A 16,378-nucleotide genomic window follows, 5' to 3' on the forward strand; every position below is an offset into this window, starting at 1 on the left:
TTAAAAACAAGACCTTCCAAAGGGCGAATGAACTCCTTTTCTGGGTCAACGACCAACTAGAGCCGTGTATATGTGTATTGGGGTAGAGAGGGTTCCCGTAAGCCGTGGTCAAGGCAACCTTTCTAGGAGAAGCAAATCTCTGATTTAAAAAAACATAAAGCGGAAGACCAGTACCCGCATTGAGTTGGTCTGCAGTTTAATTTGTTGCTGGCTATCTTGCTCTTGCTTGTTGCTGGATCTCAACATTTTGTAACAGACAGAGAGAGAGAGAGAGAGGGAGAGAGAGAGAGACTTAGCTGTCGTACAAAGCTAAGACTCTGTAACATCATATTTGTATAGATACTCCCTCAGACATTTGGGCTCATGGATTTTAAATGTCTGAGCGAGTGGCACTCGTCTGACAAGACATTGCAATCATAATGATCATCATATATTTAAAACTAATCTGCCACCTTGTCATTGGCTATACCTCCTTCTCCTTTACCCTTCTCCTCGTGTATGCTTATCACATTCACTACACGGACGAAGACTCGAGGATCAGTCGAAAATATGTACTTGTAAAAAAAGATTTTTAATTTATTTCATAATATTATTTTGCATTCCTGCACGTCCCCAATTGAAAACGCATAAAGAAAAGTTATAAGCTTTTATACTTTTCGTATTCTTTTTGTTTTTACATTTCCATATATGTATATATATATAATTTCGCAACTTCACAAATATATGAATCTTTGATGCATTTGTCTATAGGATAAGTGAAATGTGAAATCTGGCATAATATTACATGACATGCGAGGGATACACTTATACAAACTTCCACCGAGAAGTAGTTTTGTGTTTACTTTGCTGCCCTTCCTTCTTTTTCGCCTCACTTGTAATCCTGTCAGGATTTTCCTTCTCGTGGTCGCGGTCCCATTCTGAGCGCACTTTCTATTTTCAAATGTTTTTATGCTTGAACACACATTTTCAATTTACATATTAAGAGGCAGGGCAACGATAAATATAGATAAGAGACGGCGCTAAAACTCTATAGTTTTCTGAAGTGTTCTCCTCCGCCTGTTTTTACTCATCTTTCTGTATTTAAACGTGGGCTATAAATGTAATTTTACCTCATTTCTTAAAAATGCTGATATATCTGGGGGGGTATGTTTAGTTATCTGGGTCCATGCCAACAAATATCTTAAGAATAAAGTAAAATATTTGATATATTAAAAGAATAGATAGTACCTGAATGCATGAATTAGAAAAGTAGATATTTTTTAAAAGATGAAACCCAAAAAATAAAATAAAAGGAACAAAAAAGTAATAAGTATAAAAAGACTTCAAATAAAAATTAGAATAATCCTTTTTTTTTACATGGCGGACATCACTTATCAAGGCCCGGAGCTACTCGTGGATAAGGGCTATCGTAGTAATCGTTAGTATTGGAGGTTTGATAAAGTATCTTACTTAAGGCCGCGGTTCATAAGGAATTGTTTTATGTTGGACTTGAAGGCATCCAAGTTGTAGTCAGGTGGGAAACAGGCAAACAGGCAAACAGAATAAAGTTCCAGAGGCTGCACTTCTAAGAAAGAAGCTTTGTTAATGGAAGTTTGTTTTGATATATGGTTATATAAAATATACTAAAGCCCAAACTGTCTGCAGAATCGAGATCGATTTTAACAGTTACGTATATAATTATTTAAGTACATTGTCTTTTTTTATTCGAAACTATACTATTTAACTAAGCTTTCTCGCCATGGAAAGTTTTATTACATAATTTATTACAGATACCAAGCAGTATTTTTATTCTTTTTGAAACAGAAAATAACATTATACATGTATTTGCTTATCTTACTTGCATTCCCATCGAACACCGTAGTTTACACATAATTACTGCTAGTAAATATATACTTTCTTGCTAGGAAATCAAATAATATTGCCTTACTTGACTGAGCAGATAAAATATTCACAAGGAATAGAAACTATTCCATTCTTATTCGATCTGTTTTGATGAAGGTAAAAATCTAGAAGGTTCTTTTGCCATTGAATTAAAGCTTAAATATCGCCATTAACTTTTTATGTAGCGGTATCACAAAGTATTATTTACATTTACACACGATATATATATATATATATATATATATATATATATATATATATATATATATATATATTAATTGCAACGTCTTGTCAGACGAGTGCCACTCCCCCAGACACTTAATGTCCATGAGCCCAAAAATGACACCCATCGCCACAGGACCATATTAATAGACAAATGCCTTAGGGAGTATCTATACACAGTTGATGTTAAAGAGTCTTAGCTTTGTCCGACAGGTAAGTCTCTCTCTCTCTCTCTCTCTCTCTCTCTGTTCAAAATGTTGAGATCTAGCAACAATCAAGAGCAAGATAGCCAGCAACAAGGTAAACTGCAGACCAGCTTAATACGGGTACTGGTCTTCCCCTTCTGTTTTTTTTAATCAGAGATTTGCTTCTCCTAAAAAGTTTGTCTTCACCACGGCTTACGGCACACCTCTCCACCCCAACATACACATACATGCACACAAACGCACATGGTGCTAGTTGACCGTTGACCCCGAATATGGATTTATTCGCTCTATGAAGGTCTTTTTTTTAATTCCTTAGGGAGACTAGCGACGCTCCTCACCAAAGAAGTCTGGTGTGGGAACCAGTTTAGTCGCCCGTGACCCGACCATGAGGCAGGTAATACTGGGTTGTATGGTACCGATTGCATATGACATGATCTTACATATATACATATATCTTGCATTGGAAAGCAACCATTTTTCTAAACATGTTTATATTTTTAGTTCTAACCCCGGTGTAGAAATTTCAGCACAAGGTAGTTCTGTTAAAAATGGTGTCTGCGTGATTATTATGTATTTATGGTGTGGGTGTGTATGCTCTTACGTATCTCACGTGCAGTTCACTGTTATATATATATATATATGTGTGTGTGTGTGTGTATGTGTTCTTATTTATACAGTTATTTTAACGTGCAAATGTATAATGCGTACATACCGTGTTGCCTTGGCCAACGCATGATATCTTCTTGGACGCTGGTCTCCATATCGTTGGGGAGTGGTCACTGCAGACGGATACATTAATGACGACAAGATGGACTGAAGCTTCAATATTTTATTCAAGGCAAGCCTATATTTCGGACCCTGGCTGTCGGGGAGAGACCAGAAATCTTCCGTCTGGCTTCTCTGCTGCCCAAAACAACCCTCAGCCTATGTGGTCGTCAACCGGAAGACTACGACCATAATTCCCGTGTCTCTCTCTAATTTCCGGCGCATTCTATCTAGGTCGTCAAGAGGTGACTTTAGCTTGATTGCTGTCAAATCTAACCTTATCTGACCCTGCTAAATCGCTGATGGGAAATCAAATATGCTTATATCTTTATATTTCTAAAAACTACCTATATAGAGTTTTATCTGAGATTTCCAATACTACAGTAGTATTAATGAATAGAGGGGAACATCGGTGGAAACTTAATGAAACAGTCAGTATATTTATATTCCCACAATGTAATTTTCTTGCCAAATGTTTATTTTAAATCACTAGTCCCCTGTATTAATCACTTTGTTTTAAACATAAACTGCTAGTGATTGGCAGATTTAAAGCTATACAAAATAAACTGTTTTAAAGTGTCATTGTGTATTCCATTTACAACAAAATTAATTTCACTTTTATAATATTCATAGCAATATTTGCTTTAAAAATGCAAATTGCGAATTATCTTGAACGATTAAACATCGTTTAACAAAGAAAAATAAACACTAATTTTACATTATATCAAGAGAATTACATAAAAAGTATTTATAGTGCTAAACATTGGTTTATGCTTATAAAATATTCGAACGGGCGTTCTAAATATTTCATGTGACGTCGTTCAGGCTAAGTTTTAATGCCTTGCAGCAGTGTCGATACAAAAATAAATACTTTCATTAAAAAAAAAAATGTCCAGTTTGTGGTAAAAGTATTACTGTTTTGGGTCAATTTTCGATATTTGTCGTCCGAGATCTCATTCTTTGAAAGGATTCTAATTTTGTCACGTCTTGACGCGTCTCTGGGAAGTTTTTTGCGAGACCAACACACATATATTGCCTTTTATATATTAGATAGATGACATTTTTTTAAAAAAGTAAGCAGATTCACCAGACATGTAATAGATGGAAACTATGTTTTTATTAAAATGTTTCTACACAAATTGTTATATGACAAGTAAACTATAGAAAAAAAACGCAAAAAGTTTATTTTTCATATAAGAAGTATGAGCGTGGTGCAAAAAAAAACGACTGCCAAACCACTTCCAAATATGTTGATGTTCCTTTGCTCATACATTAGCCACGCATTATATGGTGTCATCTTTAATCAGTACAACAAAATAAACTCCATGCTCAAACCCGAAAATAAAAATTAGAAACCCAAAACAAAACGCATGAAACATACGTCTTATTCTGGGAAATATAAGGTATGCTTCTTTAAGAAATTAGCTGTGTATTTTATATCAAAGCTAAGTCAGAGCACCAGATATCTACGCTTTCCGCTAAAAAGGCAGACATGGAAAAAGAGTTGCACCTAAGTGCAATGGGGCATTTAATTTGTAAGTGCCGGCCCATTGGCTGATTAGAAGGCACGGGGTGGAACTATGAAGCTGATTTGCTAAATAAAAACTCAATAGAATGTGCGTATATAAAAACGCGAGATAACCAAAACTCTTCGCATAATCCTGACGAATACTAGCGTTGATGAACGCGGAATATTCTGTGTAGGTTAATTGCCATATATATTTGTATAACTTATATATGAGTGTGTCCAAAAAGTAACTAAAGGGTCTTGAACTTATAGATTATTTTGATTATGTCTCTATAATTTAAACACACTCTGATTAAGACATTATGATTTTCAAAAAAATGTAAATGCAAAATTTAAACCATTTTTACATATGACAAACATTGTCTTCTGAATGTGACCCATATTTGTACTATTTTCAAATTATTATTCATGACAGTCTCTGGATTGCGATGTAACTCTCTCATTTTGTTCCTGGTGTTTTCCTTCATTTCTTGCAGAGTTTGGGGTTTATTAGCGTAGAACTTTCTTTCAGATATCCTCACAAGAAAAGGTCGGGACTAGTAAAACCTGGGAACGTGGTGGTCATTTGACATTGCCATCGCCATAGATAATGTTGCCGCCAAAGCATTGCCTTCACTTGTGTAAACAGTTTCAGAAATTGCGTACGTTGTTTAATAATGTATTTATTGAGAAATACTTTCCAAAATATAATCTGTAAAATATTTTTAATACAGAAATTAATAATCATTAGAAAATTCGACAGAAGACTCATTCTTAAATAATATATCGATGTTTGAATGCTGTAGATGTTCATTGTAAATGGAGATGCTATTATTGTAACTTTTTTTTGTTAAAACTGGAAAAGTATTTATCTAAGCTAGCCTGAACGCCCGGTCGTAAAGTGCGCTTAAATAGTATATTTGAATTATTGCATATATTATAGAGTTAATGTTCTATTGAGTTTCATGTTATATAAGGTTGCGATCTCCCAAAAGAACATCCACATTACTTAGCTGCATCAGCTTGAATCGAAACATACATAAATGTGTGTGTGTATATATATATATATATATATATATATATATATATATATATATATATTATACACTTGATTTCCTTCAGTCACAACCGAAACCAAAACTTACGAAGAATTTTTAAGATTATTCAGAAAAAAAGTTATATGACTTAAGTGGCATCATTTATTATCGAAACCGACACCAACGCTTATGAAGTCGTGGAAAAATTATTTATGACAATAAATAGGAGTACATATCTATTAAAATACCCGGATGTAAGCGTGACACAGAAAATAACGCACATGCTATCGTATTAATATACAGATTAATAGTAAAATGAGAAAGATTTGCAAGCTATCACTGATTTTATGGCACCGTGCATACTATAGAAAAACACATGCATTAACTTCACATTCAAATGTTTATATATTTTTTGATTTCGAACGTATCATAGGTGTCAATTAAACTATTCTCTACCGACAAATGATGATTTCTTTTCTATATTGAATGAAATAGAGGAAAAGTGATTAGGATTTGTGGCTTAATACAGCAAAGAAAAATAAACAGACATAAGTATTGCAATGTTTATAGACACCACTTCTAAAAAGAATTCAATTCAAAATGCATGTTAGAAAACCGTATATATTTATACATGCATATATATATATATATATATATATGACTCCCACCCAGGTTGCATTCAAACTATACGAACGAAATAGGAAAATGTTTTTTGATTGAAATATCAGTTTTCGGCGGTAATTCTTGGCCCGAAGGCGTAGTCCCCCAACGCGGGTGATTACAGAAACATGTATGCACATATGTAGCCATTAAATATTGAGTTTTTCCTTTTTGGCTAGGATCACCTTGAAACTGTTACTTCAAGTAATATCATCAGGATTTTCATCTGAATTCTCTTAGTGTCTTATCTCGCTTATATATATATATATATATATATATATATATATATATATATATATATATTCGCTTCCTACCTGTTTTGGATGACGCCCCTGGGAGTGTAAAATCTTACTTGTGAGATATCGGCCGATATTCTAAATAACTGGGGACTATAGTCTTTTTAATAAATAGATACATCATGATGTCGGACTTTGGTGAGGTTTACTTTAATCTGGGGTCTTTTATTGAATCGTGCGTCGTGGTTGTGATCGCAAGGTACTCCTCTCGCATAAAAGTAATTCCCGAGTACCGTGTGTTAAACACACGAGCACATATGTATGTGAAACTTTAATGAAGGACTGTATTTTCCCAGTTTCCATTGAAAGCGTGAGATGTGTCATTGCTTAACTGTGAAAGCATTATTGAAATTGTTGTTTTTACTATATAACAGGTCATTCGTATGTCTAGACTAGATTCGATTTTAAGCCAGTTATTCAACGTACGTCTGTCTCTTAAAAAATATCCATCTCTATTCACTATAGCACAAAGGATTTACAACCATACAGACTCAGTAACGTAACGTTGTAGCTAGTCCGTAATAAACCTAGTACTATCTGATATATATAATTAGTTTTATTGTTTCCGTGATAACGAAACTGGCGACAACGTTGATGGTGTTCTTAAAAACCGACAGGAGATATCATGAGCAATAAACTAATAAACGCTGAATAAAGAACAGAATTAGATCTCACAGGAATACTTTTGACAGCGAAATGTCTCTGCCCTTTACATATCTACGCGCCAATATTTCTAGATTAGGGCTCAGATTTAATTTGACAGTGTGCTAAATTAGTTGTAAATGGTTACAAGTGAACGTGATAGTAGCAGATCTGACTGTAATTAATCCTACATAAGTTGAAACGCACTACGCTATATTTCTGCTCAAAAGTAAACTGCAGTGTGGCTTTACGTTAGTGGAAATAAGCTCTTTATTTCAACGGGATCCGTTAGATTTACTGTCCTTGAAAACAAGTGGAATATATTGTAGGGAATAAAGCAAGTATATCACTCACGCTATTCCAATCTGAATGCCTTCTTTTAATTACGTGAAAGTATAAAAAAATTAAATATCCGTAAAATCAACGACTCTAAGCTTTTCATGCGAAAATGGACGAAGAAGAAACTGTCGCACAATCACGAAATACACCTCCCCTGAGTAGCAATTATGGAAAATGCTAGATGTGGAATAACCATCTACCATTAACTAGTATTACCCTTAATCGGATGTTTACTGAGGCAATTTCAAAGTTCCTCCAATTCCGAGTGCTGCTTATTGGTAAGCTAAAGTTTTCAGTTTCAATAAATATAAGAGAGACTATCTGGGCGCAGAAAATTGGCGTGACTTCTTACTATACTACATTCATATCTTATATATATAGTGTGTGTGGGTGTGTGTGAGAGTGAGTGATAGGACGAATCTAATATTTGTCCAGATTCCGACACATGTACAGTTGCCAATTTATTTTAAATCTCTAAATATTTTACAGTAAGGTTTTCATTCCTGATTACCGTAAAAAATGCATTTTTTCACACATAAGTCTACACCTCTGGTGGATAATCTGTAGATATTTTTAGTAGTAATTTCAAATCAATAAATATTATTTTAACATTGCGATCATCAGGGGAAGGATTTAAAAGAATCGTATTTGGCGTCGGAAAAATAAGACATTTCCAATTACGATACTTATTCCGATATGCCCAAAAGGTAAAAATCGTGTATGCGTTCTAAAGTAACTCGATCACTCGTGTCTTTCTCTTAACGAGAAATTGACATAAGACAAAATGGAATTCTTTTTCCAACAAATGGCGCTACATGCCACATATCTCACTGTTGCAATATTTTTGATTCGTAATGGGGTAGAGATTTATTTACAGCCCACCTCAGAAAAATGTGGCACAAGGCCGGAAATTGGGAAACATGCAGGCTCCCCTAAAGGAGGGGACCTCCTGCAATTGTAAAAATTGCCTGAGTAACCCGTCAGCATTCCCCGGTAGAGACGCCTCAGGCAGAACGCGATAAACTTACTCCACCTGAAAGCCCAGTGGAAAGACCTGGGAGGGATGACCTCCTAGGTATTACCCAGGCGGCGTAACTCGGACCGACAGGTGCTGGTCCCTAACCTGTCGGGCTGAGTGTCAAGAACGGATCCTTGACGAGTACTTCTATCCTGTTCCCCTGCAGCCGAAGCCGCTAGGAGACACATCCCATCATGAGAGATTTATAATGGGGTATATATTTAATTGCCGCCCACATCGGCAATATTTTGGACAAGGCCTGGAAAGTGGGATACCCGCAGGCTCCCCTAAAGGAGGGGCACTCCTGCAATTTTTGAAAATTGCCTGAGTAACCCCGTCGGCATTCCCCGGTCGGGGCGCCTCAGGCAGCAAGCAATAAACTTGCCCCACCGGAAAGCCCGGTGGCATGGCCTGGGAGGGTGGGCCTCCTAGGTATTACCCAGGCGGTGTACCTCAGTCCAACAGGTACTGTTGGGCTGAGTGTCAAGTGACGAATCCTTGACATGTACTACCCTGTCTCCATGCAGCCGAAGCCGCTAGGAGACATCCCATCAAAAGAGTGTTTTAATGGGGTATGATCCCACACAGTCGGGCGATTTTTATTTATAAACGATGCTGCTAGGAACTGACGAATCGAATTCACGTTCTGCTACCAACCAATCAGGAACCAGAATTGCTCCATAAATATTACACCTTTTCTGTAGCAATTTCGCACGTGTTTTCCGTCTCGACACGGTAAGAATATTTTGCTCTGTGGAGCTGTCTACTGCAAACCAGTAACCTCTCAAGACTTGTTTAGAACAACGAACCATCGGAAACTGTTCTGAAAGTAAACATGGCTTACACTTCTAGACTCACAGATCACCGACTCGAGTTGATGACATGGTTACGGAAGACAGAAAAATAGGCAAAGGGTTATGCCCATCATGTTCCCATGACTTGTCATGTGATTTTTTTTTTAACTTGAAATACTTTAAAACAAAACCAAATGTGCAAATAATCCCCAAAATCTAGACCAACCAAAGGAGAACATTAACACCGCCACCAAGATAATCACCAGAGAAGATGTAAAGGCAGTATATGCAAACGTTGTTAAACGTGCCAACAACTGCATAGATGGCACCGGGCAGTACTTCCAGCATCTTTTATAAAGTTACAGGTAACTTAAACAATAAAATAATGTTCCTCTTTAGAAGATTTTCTGGGGTACTTTTAAGTGGGCAAGTATATATATATATATATATATCATTTAAATCTAGATAAATCACTAGCACACTTTAACCGTAACAAATCATCCTATTTAATCCCGTAACTAATACATGTGTTATAATTAGGGCTATGACAACAGCATATTATTTTCCTTGTTTTGATTCTCGGGTACACATCTATCGATATTTGATATGTTTTATGTAGAGTGATGTGGTTCTCGGTTAATTGTCTGTGTCCGATATATACTCGAGAGTTCAAACAATGAACCGAATACGTTGTTGGCATAGCCCTACTTATAATATTGAACATCTGATAGCTAAATGTTTTGGTTTCGATTCAAATAGATTGTACCATATAATATTTATTTAAACAGTTTTAAAGCAACTACGATATAGACAATTGGCTTAATAGTCCTAAATACGAATTCAGAAATTAAAATACCATATTTAAGCGTATTTTATTCCGAACAGCGCCATGGGGCATGCTAGTACGACACTAAAATTTAAATGTTAATGAACAGATGTGTTCAAGTGTTTTATCCTTAGGTTTTGTTTTTATTTGTCTTTTATGTTCGGTTTCGTTTTTATGTTGAAAATGATAAAAAATAAATTAATTGAATTGAATACAAAAAGCAAGATTGTGGGTTTTGTACAAATATAACTATTTTCTTTTCAATTAATTTTTTAGTGTTTTAGAGGCTGCGAATTACAATTAAAATAAAGCACAACAATATCTATTTTTGTCTCTAGAATTATGAAAATACCCTTTGTCTCTGTGTTTAAGTTGTTTCCTTATAAATTCCGAAACTGTTAAAGGGATGTGCTTAAATAATTACAGGGTGAAAACGGAGCAACCAGCCCTGTCACCAGTTCAAGTCAGCATGTAGGCTGTCTGTTGCTCCTGGGATGTCACTACGTGGGAACAACTTTGTCTCATCTGCAAACGGTTTCATTTCATTTTGGCAGAGTTTGGGTAGGGCGTTTATGTAGATGACGAATAACATTGGGGCCATGACACTTCCCTGTGGTATCCCGCTCATTACTGGTGTTGGTCTTGATTTTGCTCCTATTACTACTTCAGACTGTTGCCTAGCATTTAGGAACGCCTGAATCCAGCTGAGGACTATGCCATATGACTCAATCTTTGTCAGGAGGTGACGGCGAGGCTCGGAATCGAAAGCCTTCATGAAGTCTATGTAGGCGATGTCGATACTTCCTCCTGCCTCGAGAGTTTTTGTCTAGGTATCCATAACATTCATAACCTGAGTAGTACAGAACCGTCTCTGTATAAGCCATGTTCCTCCGTGCGAATCAGGTGGTTTTACCTTAAATGCCTCATACATTCTTACCTGGCGAGTTTTTCCATCACCTTACAGAGTATGCATGTGAGATTAATTGGTCTGTAGTTACTCGCTTGTAGTCGGCTTCCCTTCTTGAAGACTTGGGAGACTGTTGCCTTTCTTCAGTCCTGTGGTACTTCTCCCTCTAGCAGAGATTTGCGGAATAGCAGTGATACTGGGTGTGCCAAGGTATCAGCAGCCTTTGAAAGAACAAGGGTGTTGATGCCGTCTGGTCCTGCAGCCTTGTTGGTCTGTAACTTCTTCAGTAGTTTCCATATCTTTTCCTCAGATTTCGAATGTTTGTAAAGGTACGTCATACTCAGTAGGTGGTGATTCGGGTAGCGGACAATCTTCTCGGGTGAAAACGCTCTAGAAGAAATCATTTAGTATATCTGTTTTTTCTTTGTCTCATATTGTTTTGCTTCAATCTTCCATTTTTAGGTTTCGTAATCCCGATTTCGTTTTCGTCTTGCATTAAACTTATGACCAAAATGCTTTGGGATTACTCTTAGCCTCAGCTGCTACCTTAACTTCTACACCTCTTTTTGCTTTTCTGCATTTTTGGTGGCATTGTTGTTTGCCTAAAGGTATTCGGTTTAGTCTTATTTCTTTCTGGTTTGATGCCACTTCCTGAAGAATATGTGTTTCTTTCTGACTATTTCCAGTGGTTCTTTGTGCATCCATTTTTTGTATGGGCTCGGCCTACTTATTTATTTGGTACTGAGCGTTGGACTGCCTGGTTGATTTTGTCCTTAATCAGAGTCCACTTGATGTCTATATTTTTGCCTTCCAGCTTTTTATCCCAATGTGTTTCCTGGAGTTCACCTATGCGTTTCTCAAAGTCCGCCTTTGGGAAGTTGAAACGTTTTTGCTTGGGTTGTTTTGCTTTATAGTGGTCTATTTTGAAAATGAGAGTGTGGTGGTCACTTTTCCCCAGTCTAGGTGACATTGCAATTTCTTCAATAAGGTTTTCACGGTGTGTAAGGACCCAGTCTAACACGTTAGATTTTCCCCTTCTTTATATATTATTGTGTCTTTCTGAGGTTGTACAAGAAATACTTGAGTAGCTTTCAGGAAGTTTGATGATTTGTGAGTAGGACCGACTGTGCTGATTTCTTGCTTCCAGTCTGTTAGTAAAGTTAAATCGCCGACAGAAGTAGGTCCATTTTTGTTGCCTCTGTCGCTTTGCTCATAATGGTATTTAGTTACTGTGTGTTTTCCTCACTGCTGCTTGGGCTTCTGTATACAAGGCCTACAAGGAGGGAGTAGATATTTGCCATGTTGCAGTCGACGAAGAGTGCCTCTTTGAAGTCGTTAGTGTCCATTCTGTCACAGATGGTCGGTTTAAAGTCTTTTGAGATCAACAAGCATATCCCTTGTCTATCTTGCTCAAATGTGTGGAACAGTTTATATCCCTCTATATTTATTTCGCATTCCTGAATATCATATGTTGATCTTTTGGGTTTCAGCTCAGTTAGGCCTAGGATTCCTGGCTGATGTAATTCCACCATTGCTTGTATTTCAGCTTTTTTGTTGTCACTGTATCCACATTACAATAAATGCATGTTAAATCACTAACAAACTGCTCAAGTGAAAAACTAGGCGACACAAACTCATGCTTGCAACTTTGATTAGAAGAAAACTTTGGAGCAACACACCCACTTTTAAAACCATGAACAACCATTTTTGTGTTTTGCTTTCTCTTTAGGCTCTGTCCTGCGGGCTTTCCCGGGTACTGCCCTATGTTTTTTACTTGTCCGTCTCATCGGACCCAGTGGGCGTTCCCATACCCCGACTCTTTCGATTCCTCTCTTTTCCTCTTCATCTCCTGGTAAAGGACGTCCTCCTCTTCTCTCTCCTTTGATGTCAGGTCCTTACGCAGTGTGATTTTACTGATTTTACATGTTGGCATGTCCCCCTCTTCAGATCGTACCTGCTTCTTAATTTTGTAAAATGCTCTCAGAGTCTCGTCACGAGCGTTTTCTGAAGAGGTTAGTCTCAGTGGCCTCGTCTTTCTTCTACTCCCAGTTTCCCTGCCCTCTTGTTCGTCTTCTCTCTTGGTACTACAGGGTAGCTTTCCTAAACGCGGATCTCAGTAGGTTTGTGCACTCCTTCAATTATTTCCATGATTTTCTGCACCGATGTCTCATGTTGTACTAGCTTATGCTCTTGCCCCTTTGATGGGTTTTCTTCCAGACCGAATATAACTATGCTAGTGGTCCTTCTGGTACGATCGCGGAATTCAGCTAACTCTTTCTTTGTTGCCTCATTAGCTATTTCCTGCATAAGCACTTCGTTTTCCACTCAATCTTCAGTTTGTTATTTGTTTAGGTCTTTGACTGCGGCACGCAGACCTTGCGGGAGGTCACCCTCTTCCATTCTTTTTACCTTTTCTTTCAGACTATCAACGTCTTCAGTCAGATTGTTAACTTTGGTTTCCATATTCATCATGTTCAATAAGAACTTGCTTGCCAGAGTATTGCATGATTTTGGGCAGTAGAATTGTAGTGTTGTTAGGAGGGTGTTGCTGTCTTTCATTATGGCCTGATACAAGGCGTCATCGATGCTAACGCATGCTGCATTGTACCACTGACCGCACAACTCGCATCTGACTACTTTGTCTCTTTTTTGAGTTTTCTTGTTGCATGTACTGCAAGTGGTATCACTTCCGCTCGCCCACCCTCTACGGCTACCGCCACTAGCACCTGCTGGTGTTGAATTGGCCATAATGAAAAGTTTGGAAAAGTCACGCACTCACCTTGTCCGCCACTTATTATAACTATATTCGAGTCCTTTAAGAGACGAAAAGAGTCTCTAGTTCCTTTGGGCTTTACGACCATTCATAAGCAGGTAACAGGAAAACAGTTTCAGAGTTTACCACATGGAAATCAAACAAACTGCGAACATTCACAAAGGGACTAGATTAGACGAAAGAAAAAATGGCTACTGCTACTAAAATACTTTTAAAATACTTCTCCTACAAAAGTATCAGAATTGTTGTTTCGGGTCAGGGAAAATACAGGATATTCTAATACACTTCTGACCAGCAATTAATCGCCACTGCCTGCCACGATATTTGAATAATTTGCTTTTCTCACAGATTTTTAAGAAGTTTAATAAATCCTCATTAAATAGTCAAAATTTGATTTCCATACAGATTTCCTAGCAGTCTGCTAACCTGTTTATTTTTAACTTAAACAATCATGTAATATATCATCTGTGAAAGACAAGGATTAAGAAACTTAGTGATTGTACCTTTGAAAATTTGAGTCTTTTTTTTTCCAATAAGCACTCAGTCTCGTTCGCCTGGCTTAAACATTGATGTAGTTGAGGTACAAACAAAAAGAAAGTTTTTCTTGCAATGAGTAAGGACTTTTTTTTTTTTTTTTTTTTTTTCGAATTTTATTTTTTCGAATTTTTATTTTTAGCAAATATTTGCGGCTTAATTTTGTTTAAATCCGAAGTTTTTTTTTTTTCAGTTAAACTCGTGCGGTTGAATCGGCGTATTTTTCCTTTGCTGTTAATTCGAAGTTTTGTTGAATTCGAGTTGTTTTTTTTTCTCTCCCTCGCTATGGTTTATTTGTAGCATTGCTGAATTTTAGTTTAGTTTCCTTTGTTTGTGAAGTAAACCCGTGTGAGGCTCGAGTTTGTCGTGCCAATTGCTTTAAATCAATCATGTCAAAAGGAAACATGAAACTTCGAATTCTTCAGTTTTTGCTGGGTCCATGTTAATTATAAGCAATTAATTTGACAAGTCAACTGTTAAACGAGAAATCCTGAAAAACAAATGCAGATATGTTGTGTATTGATATATTTTGAAAGCACTCTACCTGATTCAAATTAATACTTATATAAATGCCACCATGCTGGAAAACTAAACATCATAACGGAGCCGCAAACATCACCACACGTGCCACGGTCGCCATTTTGCACCACTCGATATATTACGAATACTACTTATTACGTTAAATTGTCTTTCGCTAATAACATGTCTAATTGTATGTGACAGGTTGTTCATTACGTCTGGTTTATTAGCGTAGAACAAAGACTTTGCATAAGCCAGGAAAATAATCTGATGGAAGTTAATCAAAAGATTGTTTTAAAGTGACGTGTATACTTATTGACATTTTTCGTTCATCAATTAGTTTTTTTTTTTACTTAATTGATATGTTTATTTGCTACTTAACGATGCTGCTGTGTCAGCCTCCACAATAAATTATTCAACCAAGCTGGACTAGAAATAAGCGATTCTATCCACGTTTTCTATTAAAGAAAAGTTAATTGTTTATTTTACATTAGCATTAAAAAAAATCAACAACCGTAAACTATTAATTCATCTATTTTTTAAGTGTTTTTTATATTTCTACTCAAAATCAAACATCCCTGCCCAGAAAATAAATATGGTAGGAGGATGTAATAATCTTCACTGAGTAAACCATTTAAATATGAGTACTGGGTTTCGTTTTATGAATAATACTCTATTAGCTATATCGAAATGGCTGGTTGGCACATAAAATTTGTAATTAAATTGTGTATTGCGATGCTTAATCTTTGAGCGCGTGGCTTTATTTTTTTCAATGGAGCTGTTCCTTTTTTTATTAGTAATATTATGAAATATTAATGTTACTTCTATTGGCTTTAGTGTGATCAACTACGCGTGTTTCATATGCAATCTTCATTATAACCAGATCGTGACGAGATACGTTTTGCTTTGCAGACTGATTATATTTATTTTTCTCTGTCAATTGAATTAACTTCGATTTCCAGGCCTCTTTTTCCCGCACTAATGTAATTATACAATTGTCGGCAGGTTGGAATCAAATAGTCTCTATAGTCGCTTCCATTATGGAAGCTCACATTCGACGCCAAGGCCTAGACCACGCACACTTCAATTTCCTTTGTACCCGGGAATAAACAAAAACAACACCAAACAATAAAACAGTAAATCCTGAAACAGTAAACTCCAAAACAAGAAAACAAGAACCAATCACAATTGGTGGTGTGTAGGAGTTTCGCTACGCTTTCTATGAAATTCGAATTCGATTTCATTCTTGTGCAACTAATAACGTTGTGAGGTTTATTTAAACGAAAATGTGTATTGCGAACAGTTGTTACATAGTGTTTGTAATAAAAATTATATGAAATAAACTTCGAAACGGATTTATTAAATCTGTGACTATTTCTAGGATTATGGTAGATTAAAATAAACTGTCTGTTAATCAGAAAAAAATTCAATGAATTTAGTAAAATTTAATTT

At 36.5% G+C, this 16,378-nt stretch overlaps 1 protein-coding gene across 1 annotated transcript; it reads right to left on the minus strand.

Annotated features, from left to right (window-relative positions):
- Positions 1 to 10,644: 10,644 nt before the first annotated feature.
- LOC145241630 (uncharacterized) lies at positions 10,645 to 10,968 on the minus strand. The gene has a single exon (XM_080104712.1). It carries the CDS (start codon positions 10,966 to 10,968, stop codon positions 10,645 to 10,647), a length of 324 nt encoding a protein of 107 aa, XP_079960838.1.
- Positions 10,969 to 16,378: the final 5,410 nt, after the last annotated feature.

The sequence above is a fragment of the Euprymna scolopes genome, chromosome 20 (genome assembly GCF_053919585.1).
Source record: "Euprymna scolopes isolate OS-2025 chromosome 20, ASM5391958v1, whole genome shotgun sequence".
Taxonomy (NCBI): Eukaryota; Metazoa; Mollusca; class Cephalopoda; order Sepiida; family Sepiolidae; genus Euprymna; species Euprymna scolopes.